This window comes from Dryobates pubescens, chromosome Z (assembly GCF_014839835.1).
Source record: "Dryobates pubescens isolate bDryPub1 chromosome Z, bDryPub1.pri, whole genome shotgun sequence".
Classification (NCBI taxonomy): Eukaryota; Metazoa; Chordata; class Aves; order Piciformes; family Picidae; genus Dryobates; species Dryobates pubescens.
The window spans coordinates 126,795,386-126,810,632 of record NC_071657.1 but is presented as its reverse complement, the minus strand read 5'-3'; the positions used below and the strand labels follow the sequence as shown (position 1 = coordinate 126,810,632).

Sequence of the window (15,247 nt, the reverse complement as noted above, 5' to 3'; positions counted from 1 at the left end):
AAGAAAAGACAATTGTTACTATAATGCAGAAATATTGTTCCTTGTGTTTGATCCTTTCAGAATACAGTAGAGTAACACAGAGAGAAATACATTACACAGAAAAATAAGAGGAGATGACAGCATTTTATTTTATGAAGCGTATCTCATCAATGATGACAGAAAGGTGCTATACTCTAGCTCCATGAGGCATGCCACAGTGTAGGTAACAATGATGTACAGAGCTCAGTAGCTAGCTTGTTGATTTTCATGTGCCTGGGAGTTCGTTTAATACGTGCCATTTGTCGCGATACTTAAACTGAGATAACGAAATAAGATGTGTTGCATAAATAGGATGTTGATGTGCTCTGCAGTTCATTTTTGTTACTGAATAGTGAGAGTTACGATGTGAATATTGGGGTAATATGTCCCAAACAGTCCAGTGATGGCCTTTATATTAGTTGAGGTGATGGGTTGTTCATGTCAAGTGACATACTCATCATTTTTTTTCTGATGAGCTAAAGAATTATGTGATTGTAAAATTCTTCCTGTTCTCAGCATTATACAATTAGGAGTGTTTTGGATGAGAGAATATTGTAAGGTGTTTTTAAGATCCCTATTGCCATAATGCCAGATAGCCCCATTAAATTTCAAGGCATTTTCAAGTTCAAAACTCAAGCATTTGCTGCTACAGCAAAAAGTTTCAACTGATTATTACTGAATTTGTTTTGGAGTTTGTCTGTTTTGCTTTTTAGATTTAATGTGCCTCATGATGACAGCTTTAAATGTAAAGAATCTGGAATTAAGCATCAATACCATGTGATGGCTCCAACTTTAAATTACCATACAAGTCCATGGACCTGGTCAAAATGCAGTCAGAAATATATCACTGAATTTCTTGAGTAAGTATTGATATAATATTATGGTTTTGTACTATTTTTTCCCCAATTTCATGTCTTTCTGAGTTTAAAATATATTTCTTAAATAGCATTTTTGTGTTGTTCTCAGGTTTAACCACTTACTTCCAGGGCCTTGTCCTCAAAAAAAAAAAGTACTGTGTATTTAACTCTGGATTATTCATGGCTTTTTTGAAGTTACACTCAACATGTAAAGCTAAGAAGATCTGGGTTTTTTTTTTAATATAGAATCACAGAATTGTTATGGTTGGAAAAGACCCTTAAGATCATTGAGTTCAGCTGTTAACTGTACCAAGTCTAATGTTAAACCATGTCCCTTAGCACCAGATCTCTGCATCTTTTAAACACCTTCAGGGATGGGATTCAATCACCTCCCTGGGCAGCCTATTCCAGTGTTTGAGAACCCTTTCATTAAAGAAGTTTAATATGCAATTTAAACCTCCCCTGGCACAACGAGAGGCCATTTCTTGTCCTGTCTCTGGCTTCTAGGGGGAAGAGACCAACATCCACCTCACTGCAACCTCTTTTCAGATAGTTGCGGAGAGTGATAAAGTCTCCCCTCAGCCTTCTTTTCTCTAGACTGAAATAACCCCAGTTCCTTCAGACACTCCTAGTTAAGATCTGTTCTCCAGACCCTTCACCAGCTTTGTCCTTCTCTGGACCTACTTCAGCACTTCAGTGTCTTCCTTTGGTTCAGGGGCTAAAGAACTGAACACATGATTTGAGACATGGCCTCACCAGTGTTGAGTACAAGGGGACAACCACTTCCTTGCTCCTGCTAGTTACACTATACCTGATACAGACCAGGATGTTTTTCACCTTCTTGACTGTCTTGGCACACTGCTGGCTCGTGTTCATGTGGCTGTTGATCAAGACCCCCAGGTCTTTCTCTCCTGGGCAGCTTTCCAGCAACTCTTCCCCAAGCCTGTAGTGTTGCACAGGCTGGTTGTGACTGTAGCTATGATTCTGCCATACATAATGGCATTGGTTATTGAAAATACCTTGAGTGTAGTTTTAGTAGGTCTAAGTAGGCATGCTTTATTTGTGGATGCTTTTATTTAAGAAATAAGTGGTTGTTATCATTTAGCAGTACCCTCTTTTTCCCTTGTAAGAATTTGAAAGTGAGAAATGACAGCCAGAAAGCAAAAAAACTTCAGCTTTGTTTGGTGGATATAATTGAAAACACAATAAAGGCAAACCAAATGACCTTTCCTTTTTTAAAATTGTAGTTGAAGTCATTATGTAGCACCTTGAGTACTGTGTCCAGTTCTGGGCCACTCGATTTAAGAAGGACATTGAGACTCTTGAACGTGTCCAGAGAAGGGCAACAAGGCTGGGGAGAGGCCTCAAGCACAAGCCCTGTGAGGAGAGGCTGAGGGAGCTGGGATTGTTTACCCTGGAGAAGAGGAGGCTCAGCGGAGACCTTATTGCTGTCTACAACTACCTGAAGGGTGGTTGTATCCAGGAGGGGCTTGGTCTCTGCTCCCAGGCAACCAGCACCAGAACAAGAGGACACAGTCTCAAGCTGCACCAGGGGAAGTTTAGGCTCGAGGTGAGGTTTAGTAGTCATGAGGTCTTGGGTGACAGGTTGGACTTGATGATCTTTGAGGTCTTTTCCAGCCTTATTGATTCCATGATTCTATGACAGGTAGGCAGGCAAACCCACAATTCCACTGAGATAGGCATGTGTAAGGACTGTGTGACTAGGCTTCCAATTAACTAAGAACAATATATTCACATTTTTTCCTGTTTTTACACCAGTACTGGTTATGGTGAATGCCTCCTAGACAAACCTAGTGGAAGAATATATGATCTTTCCTCTCAGCTGCCTGGGTCGATATATGATGTCAACAAGCAGTGTGAACTTATGTTTGGTCTTGGGTCACAAGTATGTCCATATCTGGTGAGTGAGCAACACACAAGTCATACTCAATCTATAACAAAAAAATACTACCATACAAGTTTAGAAATGAACTCTTAAGACTTGTGGTTTTGGAAGAATTTTGTCCTGAAATACATCAAAGTTCAGGTTCTATTCTGTTGAAGTAAGAAGAGTTGAGTAGAGAGCATTGCAGGGCTGTATGTAAGAAATACAGAGAACTGAAAGGTAGGATACATTCAGTTGATTTGCACATCTGTAAATGTCATTATAATTCCTTTGAAAGATCTGAAGCTGCATGAATTGAGGCTTCCTGCAGCTACTGAAAGGAAATGAGTTCAACTCTTTCTACAAATGATTTGATATTACAGCTCCTATCTTACATTGCTAGGACTTTCTTATCTGATGCTTTTAGTGCTTTTTCAAAACTTATAGTATAATTCAAATTATATTAATTCAAATATTTGTTTTAAATGTTTGGTCCAAAATGTAGATTCTCTTCATTTGGACAAAGAGTCAGAAAATACTTTCATGCCTGTTGGAGTGTGTATTTTGTATACTTAATGAAAATTGTGTGGGATCTGCTAATAAAATGTCAGTTAATAGTGAAACTTGAGTTGTATTTTGAAATTTGTGGCCAGTGCAACATAAAATAAATATAGATACAACATTATGACTTCATTTATTACTGTCATAGTAGGTAGAGTTATATTTTGGACCAACCTGTCAAATACCTCTGTTATTTCATGTCTTACTGGAGCTGTTTAAAGGAGAGAATTTAAGGTCAGATTCAGACTGAAAGTAGAGTTTTTGGTAAGGTAAAATGTGGTTTGGGAGGAGTCAGGCTTTATGAGAATATTATAGAAAAGTTAAGGGAGTTTACAGACTTGAAGATGAGCTTCCTGAACACTGCTTTGTAGATTTTGTAATCCCTGAGGGTTATTTATCCATTAAGAGTCTTTTAAAAATTTGAAATGGAACCTTTCCTTTTAATTTTCTAGCCAGTGCATTTTTAAGACAAATTCCAGTTAGTGTCTTTTTTTTTTGCTACAAACTGTCTGCAGAGAGTCCACTGTAATGTCCCAAATTGTTTTTAATTATATTTTCTTCTGATTTAGAAAATGAAGTTGTCTATTACTTCTAATGGGATTGGTTTCAAATATAGCACAGTCCTGCCTGGTCTTAAGTAAAATCCAGTTTGGTTTTTGGGGGGTTTGTCTGCAAGATGGCAGTACTAATAGCAAACACTAAGGCCACATAGTATGAGAAAACAACACAATTATCCCAGCTACTGTCTAAAGTGATTCTACAGGTACAATAAAAGTTCTCTTGTTTCTTTTTAGAAACAATGCAAACGCTTATGGTGCACAAGCACAGAGGGTGTTCACAAAGGCTGTCGTACTCAGCACATGCCTTTGGCTGACGGAACGGTTTGTGGTGTGGGAATGGTAAGCCTTCCTTTGTTTCTCAGTACTTGCATATGGCAGAATTGTTGATGTAGATAAGAAAGATCAGTGCTTACTGTGCATTTAACACACAGACTATGTGAACAGTGTCTACCTTATGTTACCTGCAGTTTCTCAGTCCTGTAATGTTGTGGCACAAATACAGGTTGTCTGTTCAGAATAATTGTACAAACATACATATGCTACATCAGTTACAAATAGATGGAAGACCTCAGGGGAAAGTTGCCATCTTTCCTTCTGTTTAACAAGTCTGTATCATTCATAAAAAGTTGTTGTGTTTGTTGTTTTTTTTTTTTCCTCATCAATAGTACTCCAAAGTGGAATTTCCTGGAAACAAAACAACCCAAAGGTGTTTCCCTCATTTTTCATTGAGGCTGTTTGACTGACCCAGAATGGATTAAGTTTTTTGAAAGATTAACTTTTTTGAAAGAAGGAGTTTTGGTTTATGTAGTAAAGATTTAGATTTAATATTTCTGGTGTTGGTATCTTCAAACACCACCATAACTCATTTACAAAGTGTATTTGCAGGTCCTAAGGGGCCTCTCTCCTCCTGTGCCCAGTTCCTGGTCTGGAGCTTTTCCTTGGCTCAGAGAGGGCTAAGGGGCCACTGTCTGGTGTGCTCCATCGCTGGGCTGTAGCCCTTCCGTGGCTCTTCTGGGATTCAGTTCTCTTGGTGCTTTTCACTTTTCTGCCTTCGGTGCAGGGCTCTGGGAGTGTTGATTGCCTTGGTCCAGGTGCAAGGCGCAAGTGTGGTTTGCCTGTTAGACTTTTGAGCTGCAATTCCAGCAGCATTTGGCTCTTGTTGCTTTCTGGGTGAGAACAAGGCAAATTGCCTGCCATCTTGGCTGGTTTAAATACCGTCCAAAGACAATTAATGCCCTTTGGCAGCAGAGAAACCTGATAGCTGAACCTATAGAATGGGGCATATCCAAAAATGGCCAGGGGCACGCACAGTTCACAGGTGTGTTACAAGGTTACTTACACGTGCTACACATTTTCCTGGACCATCTGTACCCCAGGAAGTGTCCAGGTTTGCACATCAGTTGGATTTGATGATCTTGGAGGTCTCTTCCAACATAGGTGATTCTGTGATTCACAGGTGCTTAACCCAGTGTCTGAGTTAGGGCATGTTTGGGGGCTTGTCCCTTCAGGACAGATTATAATCCTGATTGAAGTAGATAATTGTACATTGTTCACATACTCTAGTAAGTGCCTTATCCACAAATACCTTGCATTCATATACTGTCTTGCCTATTGTAACATAATTGGATCTGTTCAGTGCTGAAAACCAGGAACTCTCTCCGTGCTTACACACTAGTGCATGGGTGTATGAGGTATGGATTGAATGTTTTGATGCATAAAAGAAGATGACATGGGAAGTGGATTTCTTATACCCTGCTCATTGGTTTATTTGCTAAAGAGTGTTGAAGTGATGGGAGTGGTCTGTATCATCAGATGATACACATAAGTGTCCATAAGGGTCATGAGTATCTAATTAGAAGATGTAGTCAAGGCACTTGCAGAACCTAGGCAGAAACAGAAGCAGTGGTGAAAGGTAACTGAATCCAGAGTTATCAGAGAAGATTTGAGGGTTTTAGTTTTGGTCTAGTTTGGGAAATGAACAGAAACTAGGTGCTTGAGTTCTTTGCTGATATTAATCTTTGACTTTTCTGTGTCTCATTTCACCACCACCAAGTAAAAGTATATTCTTACCTGTCAGGAGATTGTGAGAATAAGTATTGCAGAGATTTTGTTTTACATGCTCATACATGACAATGATAATCTTAAATCTGGTTGGTTTTTTATGTTGATTTGATTTCAGTGTGTGTTGCCAGCTTCAATGGCTGTAAAAGCAGTGTTAACATTGTGTCTCTTGATAGTTCTGTACATTCAAAGATGTGTGATAGATTGCTACACTTCATTCAGTTATTACTAAAATCCTCCCAATAACTTCCAGTCTTTACAGTTGTTTTTTTCTTTTATTTCATAAGACAGTAGTAGTGAGGAATTTGAAAAGGCTGTCATAATGGATAGCAGTTTAGTGGCTAAACTATGTCAAATGGTTTCTTTCTGGTTTACAAGATTAAGAAAAGTTATTTGAAGGTTGTACTGGAGGCTTTGCCTGATGAAATACTATATATATGCAACTGATGTTGCAATGTTTAACCCATTTTTCATTCATTGATCAGAGAGGAACTTCATCTTTTATGTGAACTTCAAGCGTAAACTTTAGTGGAGTTGACTTTAATTTGCCAACATTAGAGAACTTCTTTTATATAAGAGTGCAAAAATCTATTTTGTACAATTACTTCAGTGAAGCCAGTTTTCTCTAGGAAGTGAAGAGCTAATTACAGTCATTACCTTTGAAAGATGTAAGAAAGAACAGCAATTAATCTGACAGATTGTCATCTGTTCCTGTTCCTGTCTAAGGGACAGCTCCTTTCAAGTTCAGTCAGCAAGTTGCTGTGGATGTTAATGGGCATAAGACATGGCAACTAGTAACTGCAATTAATATTTGCTGGCAAGCAAATTAAATTTATATTTGGCATTTGTGACATTATTGCTGTAATGGATTCACAAAAGAGCCGTTGAAGGCATTTCTAATTTTAGTAACAACTTTAAAGCTTAGATTTAGCACTTTGAATATATACTTCCTCATTAATCTGTAGTTTTTCTTCAGGTCGTGTGCCTAATTAGGGGATCCTGGTCTGCTTTTTCTGCAAGGCAAAATGGGGCTCCAATGCATGAAGCTATAACCTCATACACTACACATCACTTAAAAAACCATGTGTATCTCTGAGAATAATCTGGAAAATACAGGCTACAAGAATGAATTTCAGAGTCCTTTTCCTGCTGTGAGTTATACCAGGCTTTTTATGAAGTACTCTGTTTCAGAAAATTTTTAGTCCTGTTCTGTGTACATTCATCACTCTCCTTGATTCAGCTGAAATTGAGCATAGCCTGGTAATTAATGCTTTAATAATTTTTTTACAAAATTGCTTTCCTGGAAATTTAGCAAGTCAATAAGCTGTAAGTTGAAACATTGGAAATCAGTTTATTAAATCATACTTTAACCCGCAGGCAAGAGTCAAACTAGTTACTATGAGCAGGTTGTTAATAAATAGGAATCTGGGTATCTGCATGTTCATTGATCCCAAATTTGAAACATTAATCCTCCTTCTCATCTCTGAAGACTTAATAATTACAGGTGGATTTGGGTCAATTTCTGTCTTTTTGACAGTGAACCAGCTGTTGACCTTGGCCAGAGCGGTTGTCACTTGCTGCAATCAGTATGTTTGGAATTACAAGTGATGCCTGCTTTACATGATGCATGCATTATATTTGTCATAACTAATGTGAGGGGGAAAATATTAGCAATTATATTTAAGTTTATGAAAGTTTTGTATATCATAGTATTCTCAGTGAAACAATGGTTCAGGCAAGCCCAGAGGAACATCTGGGATATGTCTGGTGCTGGAGTTTTCTACTATGACTTCATCATGTTGCTGCTGTAGGAATGCAGCAGAATAATAGCTAAGACAAGCTTTTTTGAATAAGCTATTAAAATCCCAGATGTGAACATGTGCTTTGCATTTTTATGGATCAAAATAATGCTGTTGTGGGTATAACATTTCATTCTGCAGCTTTGTCTTTTCCTGAAATCTCCCTTCAAGTTATTGTAAATGTTTTTCTGGGTGACAGAACCACCTAAAATCTATGTCACAGTCTCATTATGGATGCAGTATACATCTTGTGAAGGGAGACTTAGAATGTTTAGCCTATGGTAGTAAAATATTATTTCCAAAGATGCTGATGACAGTTCTTGGAAAGGCAAAATCTTAATGTTTCCTCTTGCTTACCTTATTGCTGCACTATATAAAAGTCTATCTTTTATCACTAGGTACTAGATGCTAGGTACTAGGAGGCACAAAAGTACTCTGAGAGTGTCTTGAATAAGGTAATAAAAACTAACAGTAATTACAGTAGTGATAAATCATATGCAGATAGGCAGTGAAGTAATGGTGTCTTTTTGGTGTTAAAGTTTGGTCTTAGTCTTAGCATCAAGCAAGCAATGATCGACAACTTGTTGGAGCATTTCAATGGTTGTATGACGAGGTAGACCTAGTTTTTGTTCTCTGCTTGTTTTGGCTTGTAAATCACTTTGCTCCTTAGAGGAATGCAGTGAGGGGATATGGGCAGGCAGTTTCATCTGAGAGTTGGATTGGGAACTGGGGCAGAACTCAGCATATACAATTTAGGAAAAAAGTACTTATAGGAATTATATGCAGTGTTAAAACCACTGGACAACATTGGAGTTTTGTGTCATTTAGGAATACTGAGAGACTGCATGCATCATATCTGTGTGTTCAGCAAAATTTGTTAATTGGTGGTTCCCACAATAAATTTGTAACATCTTAATAACTCTTGAGAAATTGTATGTCATATTCACATTAGTTTTAAAAAGGGGGGAAATCCTTGCATTATTTTATCTTCTGCGTACCAGAGGTTCTTAAATTGTTTCATGTGCCAGAGACTTTAGTTACCAGACCTCTTCTAGATTTTAAGGTAATTTGAAGCTGTTTTGTGTTGCAGAGTGGTGAGAGGCAAAACCTAATCTACAGAAATAACAAGCAGTTGGGTTGGTGTAATCTATTCTTATGATTCTAGTGATTGATTTATGTATGTATGGCAGAAAAAGATGGAATAAGCCACTCCCTCTCAATACCACTAGGAGAATCTCTCCTGACAACAAACCTAATGATCAGTCTAATCCTGAGTCTGCAAACAGGCATCTAAAATTAAGCATTCTCTCTATTGTGTGTGATCACTGACCCCATGTAGTCCATCCTGCCCAGTGTCTCCAGATGTGAGCAGACTTTGACGCTCTCAGAGGCTGTTTGAAGTCAAGGACAAGGTTGGGGACACATTATTCACATAGTAATCAGCAGGACATATAGTGCTGACATTGTAGTACCTTGTAAACATTCTGTTTTAATATGCAGGCTGTTCACAGAATCATTGTATTGTTGTGATCAAATACACTGGTTAGGATTTTCTAAAGCATGCAAGTGAATTAGAATTCCAGCTGCCATAAGTTATCAATAGGATTAATGCTGGTAATTGCTGTAGGTTGTTTAGAAAAAGTCACATATGCATCAACCATAAGATTCTCATTTAGGCTTTAGTCATATCCTTTTTCAGTAACTACTGAAGTGGATAAATATTTGCAGACTCAGGAACTTAGTAAATATATAGAAGCAAGAGACTGACCACTTGATTATTATGAAAGAAAGTAGCTAGTAAATATAACTTTCTATAAATAATAACAGTTTCCAGATACAAGGTGATTGAGATCTCATAATTGATTTGACCACAACAGAATAATCTTGCAATCATTGTCTTAATGATCTAAATCTCAGCAGATTTTATGTGAATTTTTACTTTGAAATAGGTAATTCTTCAGCAGGGGTAAAATGTGAAGTAACACAATAGATATTACAGTGTAGTATTTTTATCTACTAATAATTATTTCTTTGTTAATTCAGATTTAGTGGTAATAGTAAATTTGTTAAATTAGTAGTAAATGTAAAATCATTGTAAATTATAAAGACATAAAAACATGAAATAGTTTACACCTGCTGTAGTTGTTTAAGTGTAAATCTGCGCCATTATCTTGCTTTATCATAAACAAGGTCTTAAATACTTCTCTGCTTTTGTGAAACAGTACCACTAGGTATTTGGCTTTAAGGATCCTCGAAATATCCTGATATTCTTGGCTGGTTTTTATCATACCTTTTTGATTTTTCCTATTAGCTTGGATTTCCCAATTAAACTGGAAATGTCTCATGCATAAGGAATGTCTGTAAATCTAGTTTTGAAGTTTGTGCATAAAAACATACCAGGAATTCAAGATCAGGATTTTGAGACTCTTATATAGGCATCTAAATAATATGACAAGACCTGGAGATATGTTCAGCATCCAGTGGCTTTCATAGAGATCAAGGACCTCTAGACAAGATATCTTAAAGGAATTTTAACAGTTTAGAAAATGTCCACACTCAGATTAAAAGCAGTGACCTCTTAGGTTTTGTTCTTTCTGTGCCTAAAATATGCAGTAACCTTATGCTTGACTTAAACATTTTATTTTGTTTGTCAACTGTGTAGCACTGCCGCCATGGAATTTGTGTGAGCAGAGAAATGGAGATGCGTCCTGTAGATGGAGAATGGGGATCATGGGGACCTTATAGCTCATGTTCAAGAACTTGTGGAGGTGGAATCAAAAGTACCACCAGGCTGTGCAACAGGCCAGAGTATGTTTTCTATTGTGTTTTACCTTGGTGTGTAATGAAAGTACTGTGACATAATGGATTGGTTCAAAGCAAAAATGAAGATACTGTGGGTTGTCCAAGTTAGTCTGAAGCACCAATTTAAAAAATGCTTGTTTCAGCTACCTTTGAAAAGAGAGATAAGTTTACAGACTCTAATACACAAAGATCTTTTAGATTACTCTCTTCTCTCTCAACTATGTAGTTCATATTCATAGATATTTCTAGAGACTGGGTGCGAAAGTAGCAGACGGCAGAACGCTGTTTAAGATTTTTCTCCTTTAGATCAGTGCCTCAAACAACTTCTCGTGGAAAACAGCAGTTCTAGAAACTGAGTGTATTTTGCATTTATCTGTTTTGCAGACCAAGGAATGGAGGAAAGTACTGCGTTGGCCGCAGGATGAAATTTCGATCGTGTAACACTGACTCATGCCCAAAAGGCAAAAGAGACTTCAGGGAGCAGCAGTGCTCTGAATTTGACGGCAAGCACTTTAATATCAATGGTCTTACGTCTGGTGTTCGCTGGCTTCCAAAATACAGTGGTAGTAAGTAATTATAGATATATAGTTTTTCAATTCATGAAATAAAAATGTTACTTTAATTAAAGTTTTAAAACAGACAAGAAACCTGTTGGATTTTCTTTCCAGTTTCTATGAAAGATCGCTGTAAACTTTTTTGCCGAGTTTCTGGAACAACTTCCTACTATCAGCTGAAGGACAGAGTTGCTGATGGTACTCCCTGTGGACCAGAAACCAATGACCTTTGTGTTCAAGGCTTATGCAGGGTATTTAAATCTAAACTTATTAATTATTAAAATCAATTTAAGCAGATGGTAAATAATTAAATATTAATCCAAGTAACTGTTACTGCAAATATGTAAAGCAAGATGTTTTAAATTTACTTACATTAATTTTAATCCCTACTAAATTAAAGATCTGGAAATGGAGGCAATTAATTGAAGAACATGCAGTTGAATGAGACCCACAGTCTTTGCTTATTAAGATATGTGAGAGAGTTAATACTGTCCAAGTGAGCAGAGGTAAACTGATCCAAAATGGACATAAAGAGAGGAAAGAAGCATGCTGTGTGTGTATTGCCATCATATTTCTGATAGGTAATGTATGTATTATTTCATTTCAAGACTAGGGGGAATTGATCTTGAAAGGGATCAATTCAGCACTCTGTGCTTAATAACAGTTATGGAAGTGCCACAAGATTTTGCTGGGAGAAGCATAGTGCTGTTACTACAACTCAAGATATTCTTTTTTTTTGTCAAGCCCAGGCTGTTTTACTAATTGCAGGAAAACTGAGTCAATTCAGGATGAGGAGAAAGTGCAGCCTTTTTTATAGTGTTGAATCAAGAGGAAGGAGGAAATGCCTGAGAATTGTCCGATTTGTCATAGTTCTTTTCAAAAAGAGAGTTTAAGTAAAGATATATAAACAAAAATGGTGCTTATGCTAGTTTAACCAGCATAGTCTGTGTGTATTCCTTTGTTTCTTTTGCAGTAATGACAGATATTAAAAGATCTGATGACCATGCATGCATACATACTGCTTTTAGGATTCCAAGATTTTTTTTTTAATATAAACAGCTTAACATTTATACACCAGGCTGATTTTTTTAAAATACAAAATCTTCACATACTACCATGTATTCTTAAGCCATTCTTGACATATGAAGTGTATTTAGATTGTACATTCTTAGTGCAACAGCGCTACTATGTTTTGCCCTTAGATCACAACGCTCAAAACCATAAAAAGTCTTTCGTGAATTGCCAAGGAGGAACAGATATATACAGTGAATAAGAATATTTGGGGGGAGTGCAAAGATTACACTGTTTGTTCTCATTGTTTTCCATTGAGCTGACTGGCACAGGGCTATTGTTTTGTTTTGTTTTTGTAGCAAGCAGGCTGTGATCATGTTTTGAATTCTAAGGCAAGGAGAGACAAATGTGGCATCTGTGGTGGTGATAACTCTTCATGTAAGACACTTGCAGGTACTTTCAACAGTGCTCATTATGGTATGTTTGTTTGGGTTTGTTGTTTTTTGTTGGTTGTTTTTTTTTAATCTTAATGCACATTTCAGTATGGCTTAGAAATTGTTTTGCATTCGTGGGGGTGGGATTTCAGTGTGTGTTCTTTAGGGCCTTTGTCAAGAAAGAAGTATCACTAATTTTCAGTCACGTGCCCTATCAAGGATGCAGAGGCAAACACTGTGGTGGACTAACCCATTCAAGGAGTTGGGGGGGGAAATACTAGTCTGCTCTTAAGTCAAAACAAAAGACAGAATTATATGGTATGATGAGGATAAAAGTACCTTAAAAGGAAGAATGCTTCCTGCTTTGTGCTTTGCATTCTGTTTTAGCTATCTGAAACTATGCAGCTTGAAGGACAATGTTTCTTTTTGGTCATGTATACATAGCAAGAAGTTTGGGGTGTGAGCAGCTGATGAGATTCCTCATTTCTTACAGTGAAAAAGCCTGTGAAATGGGAGCCTTCTCTTTCCTGAAGAGAAAAGAATATAAACTTTGGGTAGCGTTTAATGTTCTTTCCTCTTCATTGACATGTAGTGCATGGGAAACTTCAGAATGAGAAACAGAGTGCTCAGGGAAGTGGTTGAGTCACTATCCCTTGAAGTATTTAAAAGACATGTAGATGTGGTGCTTAGTGGCATGGTTTAGTGATGCACTTGGCTGTGCTAGGTTAATGGTTGAATTTATGATCCTAAAGGCCTTTTCTGGCCTATGATTCTGTGAATAGCCCTGGTAATTCCTGTTTATTTGATTTAGTTTCTCTAATAAAGCTACTGATATTTTATTCTATATATAGTCCTTTCTGGGAAGTATGGAGAGACTCCTGTGGATGTGTAGCAGAGCAGTTAAGTAGTTAGAGTGCAGAACATAGGGATGTAAGTCTTCAGGTTAGTATTAGCTTCCTAAAGTCTCCTTAATGCTGCTCCATTGGGTGAATGACTGCATGACATGAAAATGATACCTGGTGAGCTGCCACACAGGATCTTCATAGAACAAAGGAATTGCTGGTTAAAGAGGAAAGTATGCCCATGACCCTGATGGATTTTGTTTTGTTGTTTATTTTTCCTGGTAGAGGGCTTGCACCAAGGAAAAAGTACCAAAAATTTTGAGATAGGATACATCTACACTTCCCATGCAAATATATGTAACTTTTCTTGTGTCTGTCCTGAGAAGTTGGAAGAAGACATGATTAGCTACTAAAGATTTCTGGATTTCTGAACATGTGATTGACACACCAAAGGAAAAGAATGTATTCTTCTGATAATTCTTAAATTCTGAACATTCTGAATAAAGGACTGACAATGTTTTTGTTTTCCACCACTATCAAAGATTTTTTTGCTTGTACACAGCAGATATTCTGTCACAAAAATACTTGATACAAGTGACCATTACAGGAAACTGCCAGTTACACAAATATGGTTGAGACTGTTACTATCTGCTTTGTGTTATCACAGACTTATTTGCTGCTTCTATCTAAAGTTGGAGGGGGTGAAACAGACAACACCCAGCATGGTTTGGGAGGAGGAATATCTTTATTATTTCAGTTTTTTACTAAATATTAGAAATTGTTTGAATTATGAACATATGAGAGATGACATTTAAACTACTGGACATCATGCTAAGCATTTGGAATTATGAGCTCCAGTAAAAATGCAGCAATGCAAGCAAGAGTTTGTAGCTAGCTGATCACTGAAACGTCACTGTCTATGGGAGGCCCATGACATTGCTGGGCTAGTGACTGGAGACTCTGTCTGAGGAAATGTTCTTTTCCAAAAAAGTTCTGATATAGGATCACAAGATAAGTATGGCAGTGTCTGTGCACTTAATCTTTTTCTTTTACCTTCACCTGGTCACCTTCCATACTGACATGAGTCATTTCACTAAGGCAGAATTTGGAACTAGACAATAGAAGCCTGTGGTACACATTTGTATTCACGCACTTACAATATTGTCATTAAGTGTTTAAACAGTAGTGAAACAATCATTAGAAATTCATTACAATGAAATACTAATTAGCTTAGCTCCCAGTCTTGGAAGTGGTATTCTAATTATGTACACATAATCATTATGTTGGGTGTTATGATTGCATCTGAGGATCACCTAGAAAAAGGCCGTTCTCAATGTTCTATTCTCCTGTGTATCCTTTGCTCTGCAGTTTTGTATATAGTTTCCTCCCATAATTTTTCTTCTGTCATTCTGTTACCACAAGGTTTTCAGTGTGTGAGAGGAGGGTTTGAGTGTGTTTCAGTTTTCTTCTCAGTATGTTGGAAGATTGACCAAAGGCTGTGCATTTATCTGGAGAGCGCAGTGTGGCAATTTGCAATTGAAGTGCTGCCCCCAGCTGGTAAATGCGCTGGACATGTGGTTAGGTTAAATGTTGATTTAAATGCATGGCATAGCTTTTAATAGATTAAAAGCATTGGGAAGTTAATGAATTATGAAATTGAAAAGGATATTGCCATTTAAATTTTCACCCGCAGAGGCAGGTCAACTAACTAAATCACAGCTGTTACAGTTTGAAGGAGGAACTTTAGCCGAGGAGGAACTTTAGCCTAGTCCCTGACTTCAAAGACTGAAAGTAAAGTTATTACCACGGGATACAAAAGGAAAATAATGACAAGGTCTATATAATTCATTGGCTTGCTAATGG

The 15,247-nt window shown here is 37.4% G+C and overlaps 1 protein-coding gene across 1 annotated transcript in view; it reads left to right on the top strand.

Annotated features, from left to right (window-relative positions):
* The window catches only part of ADAMTS20 (ADAM metallopeptidase with thrombospondin type 1 motif 20), an 83,536-nt gene that overhangs the window by 28,170 nt on the left and 40,119 nt on the right, over positions 1-15,247 (top strand). Inside the window, exons 9-15 of the mRNA XM_054178181.1 lie at positions 732-878; positions 2,655-2,796; positions 4,116-4,220; positions 10,404-10,549; positions 10,928-11,109; positions 11,212-11,348; positions 12,468-12,585. Of these exons, the coding sequence (XP_054034156.1) occupies positions 732-878; positions 2,655-2,796; positions 4,116-4,220; positions 10,404-10,549; positions 10,928-11,109; positions 11,212-11,348; positions 12,468-12,585 (977 nt within the window). The remainder of the gene's footprint in view (positions 1-731; positions 879-2,654; positions 2,797-4,115; positions 4,221-10,403; positions 10,550-10,927; positions 11,110-11,211; positions 11,349-12,467; positions 12,586-15,247) is intronic.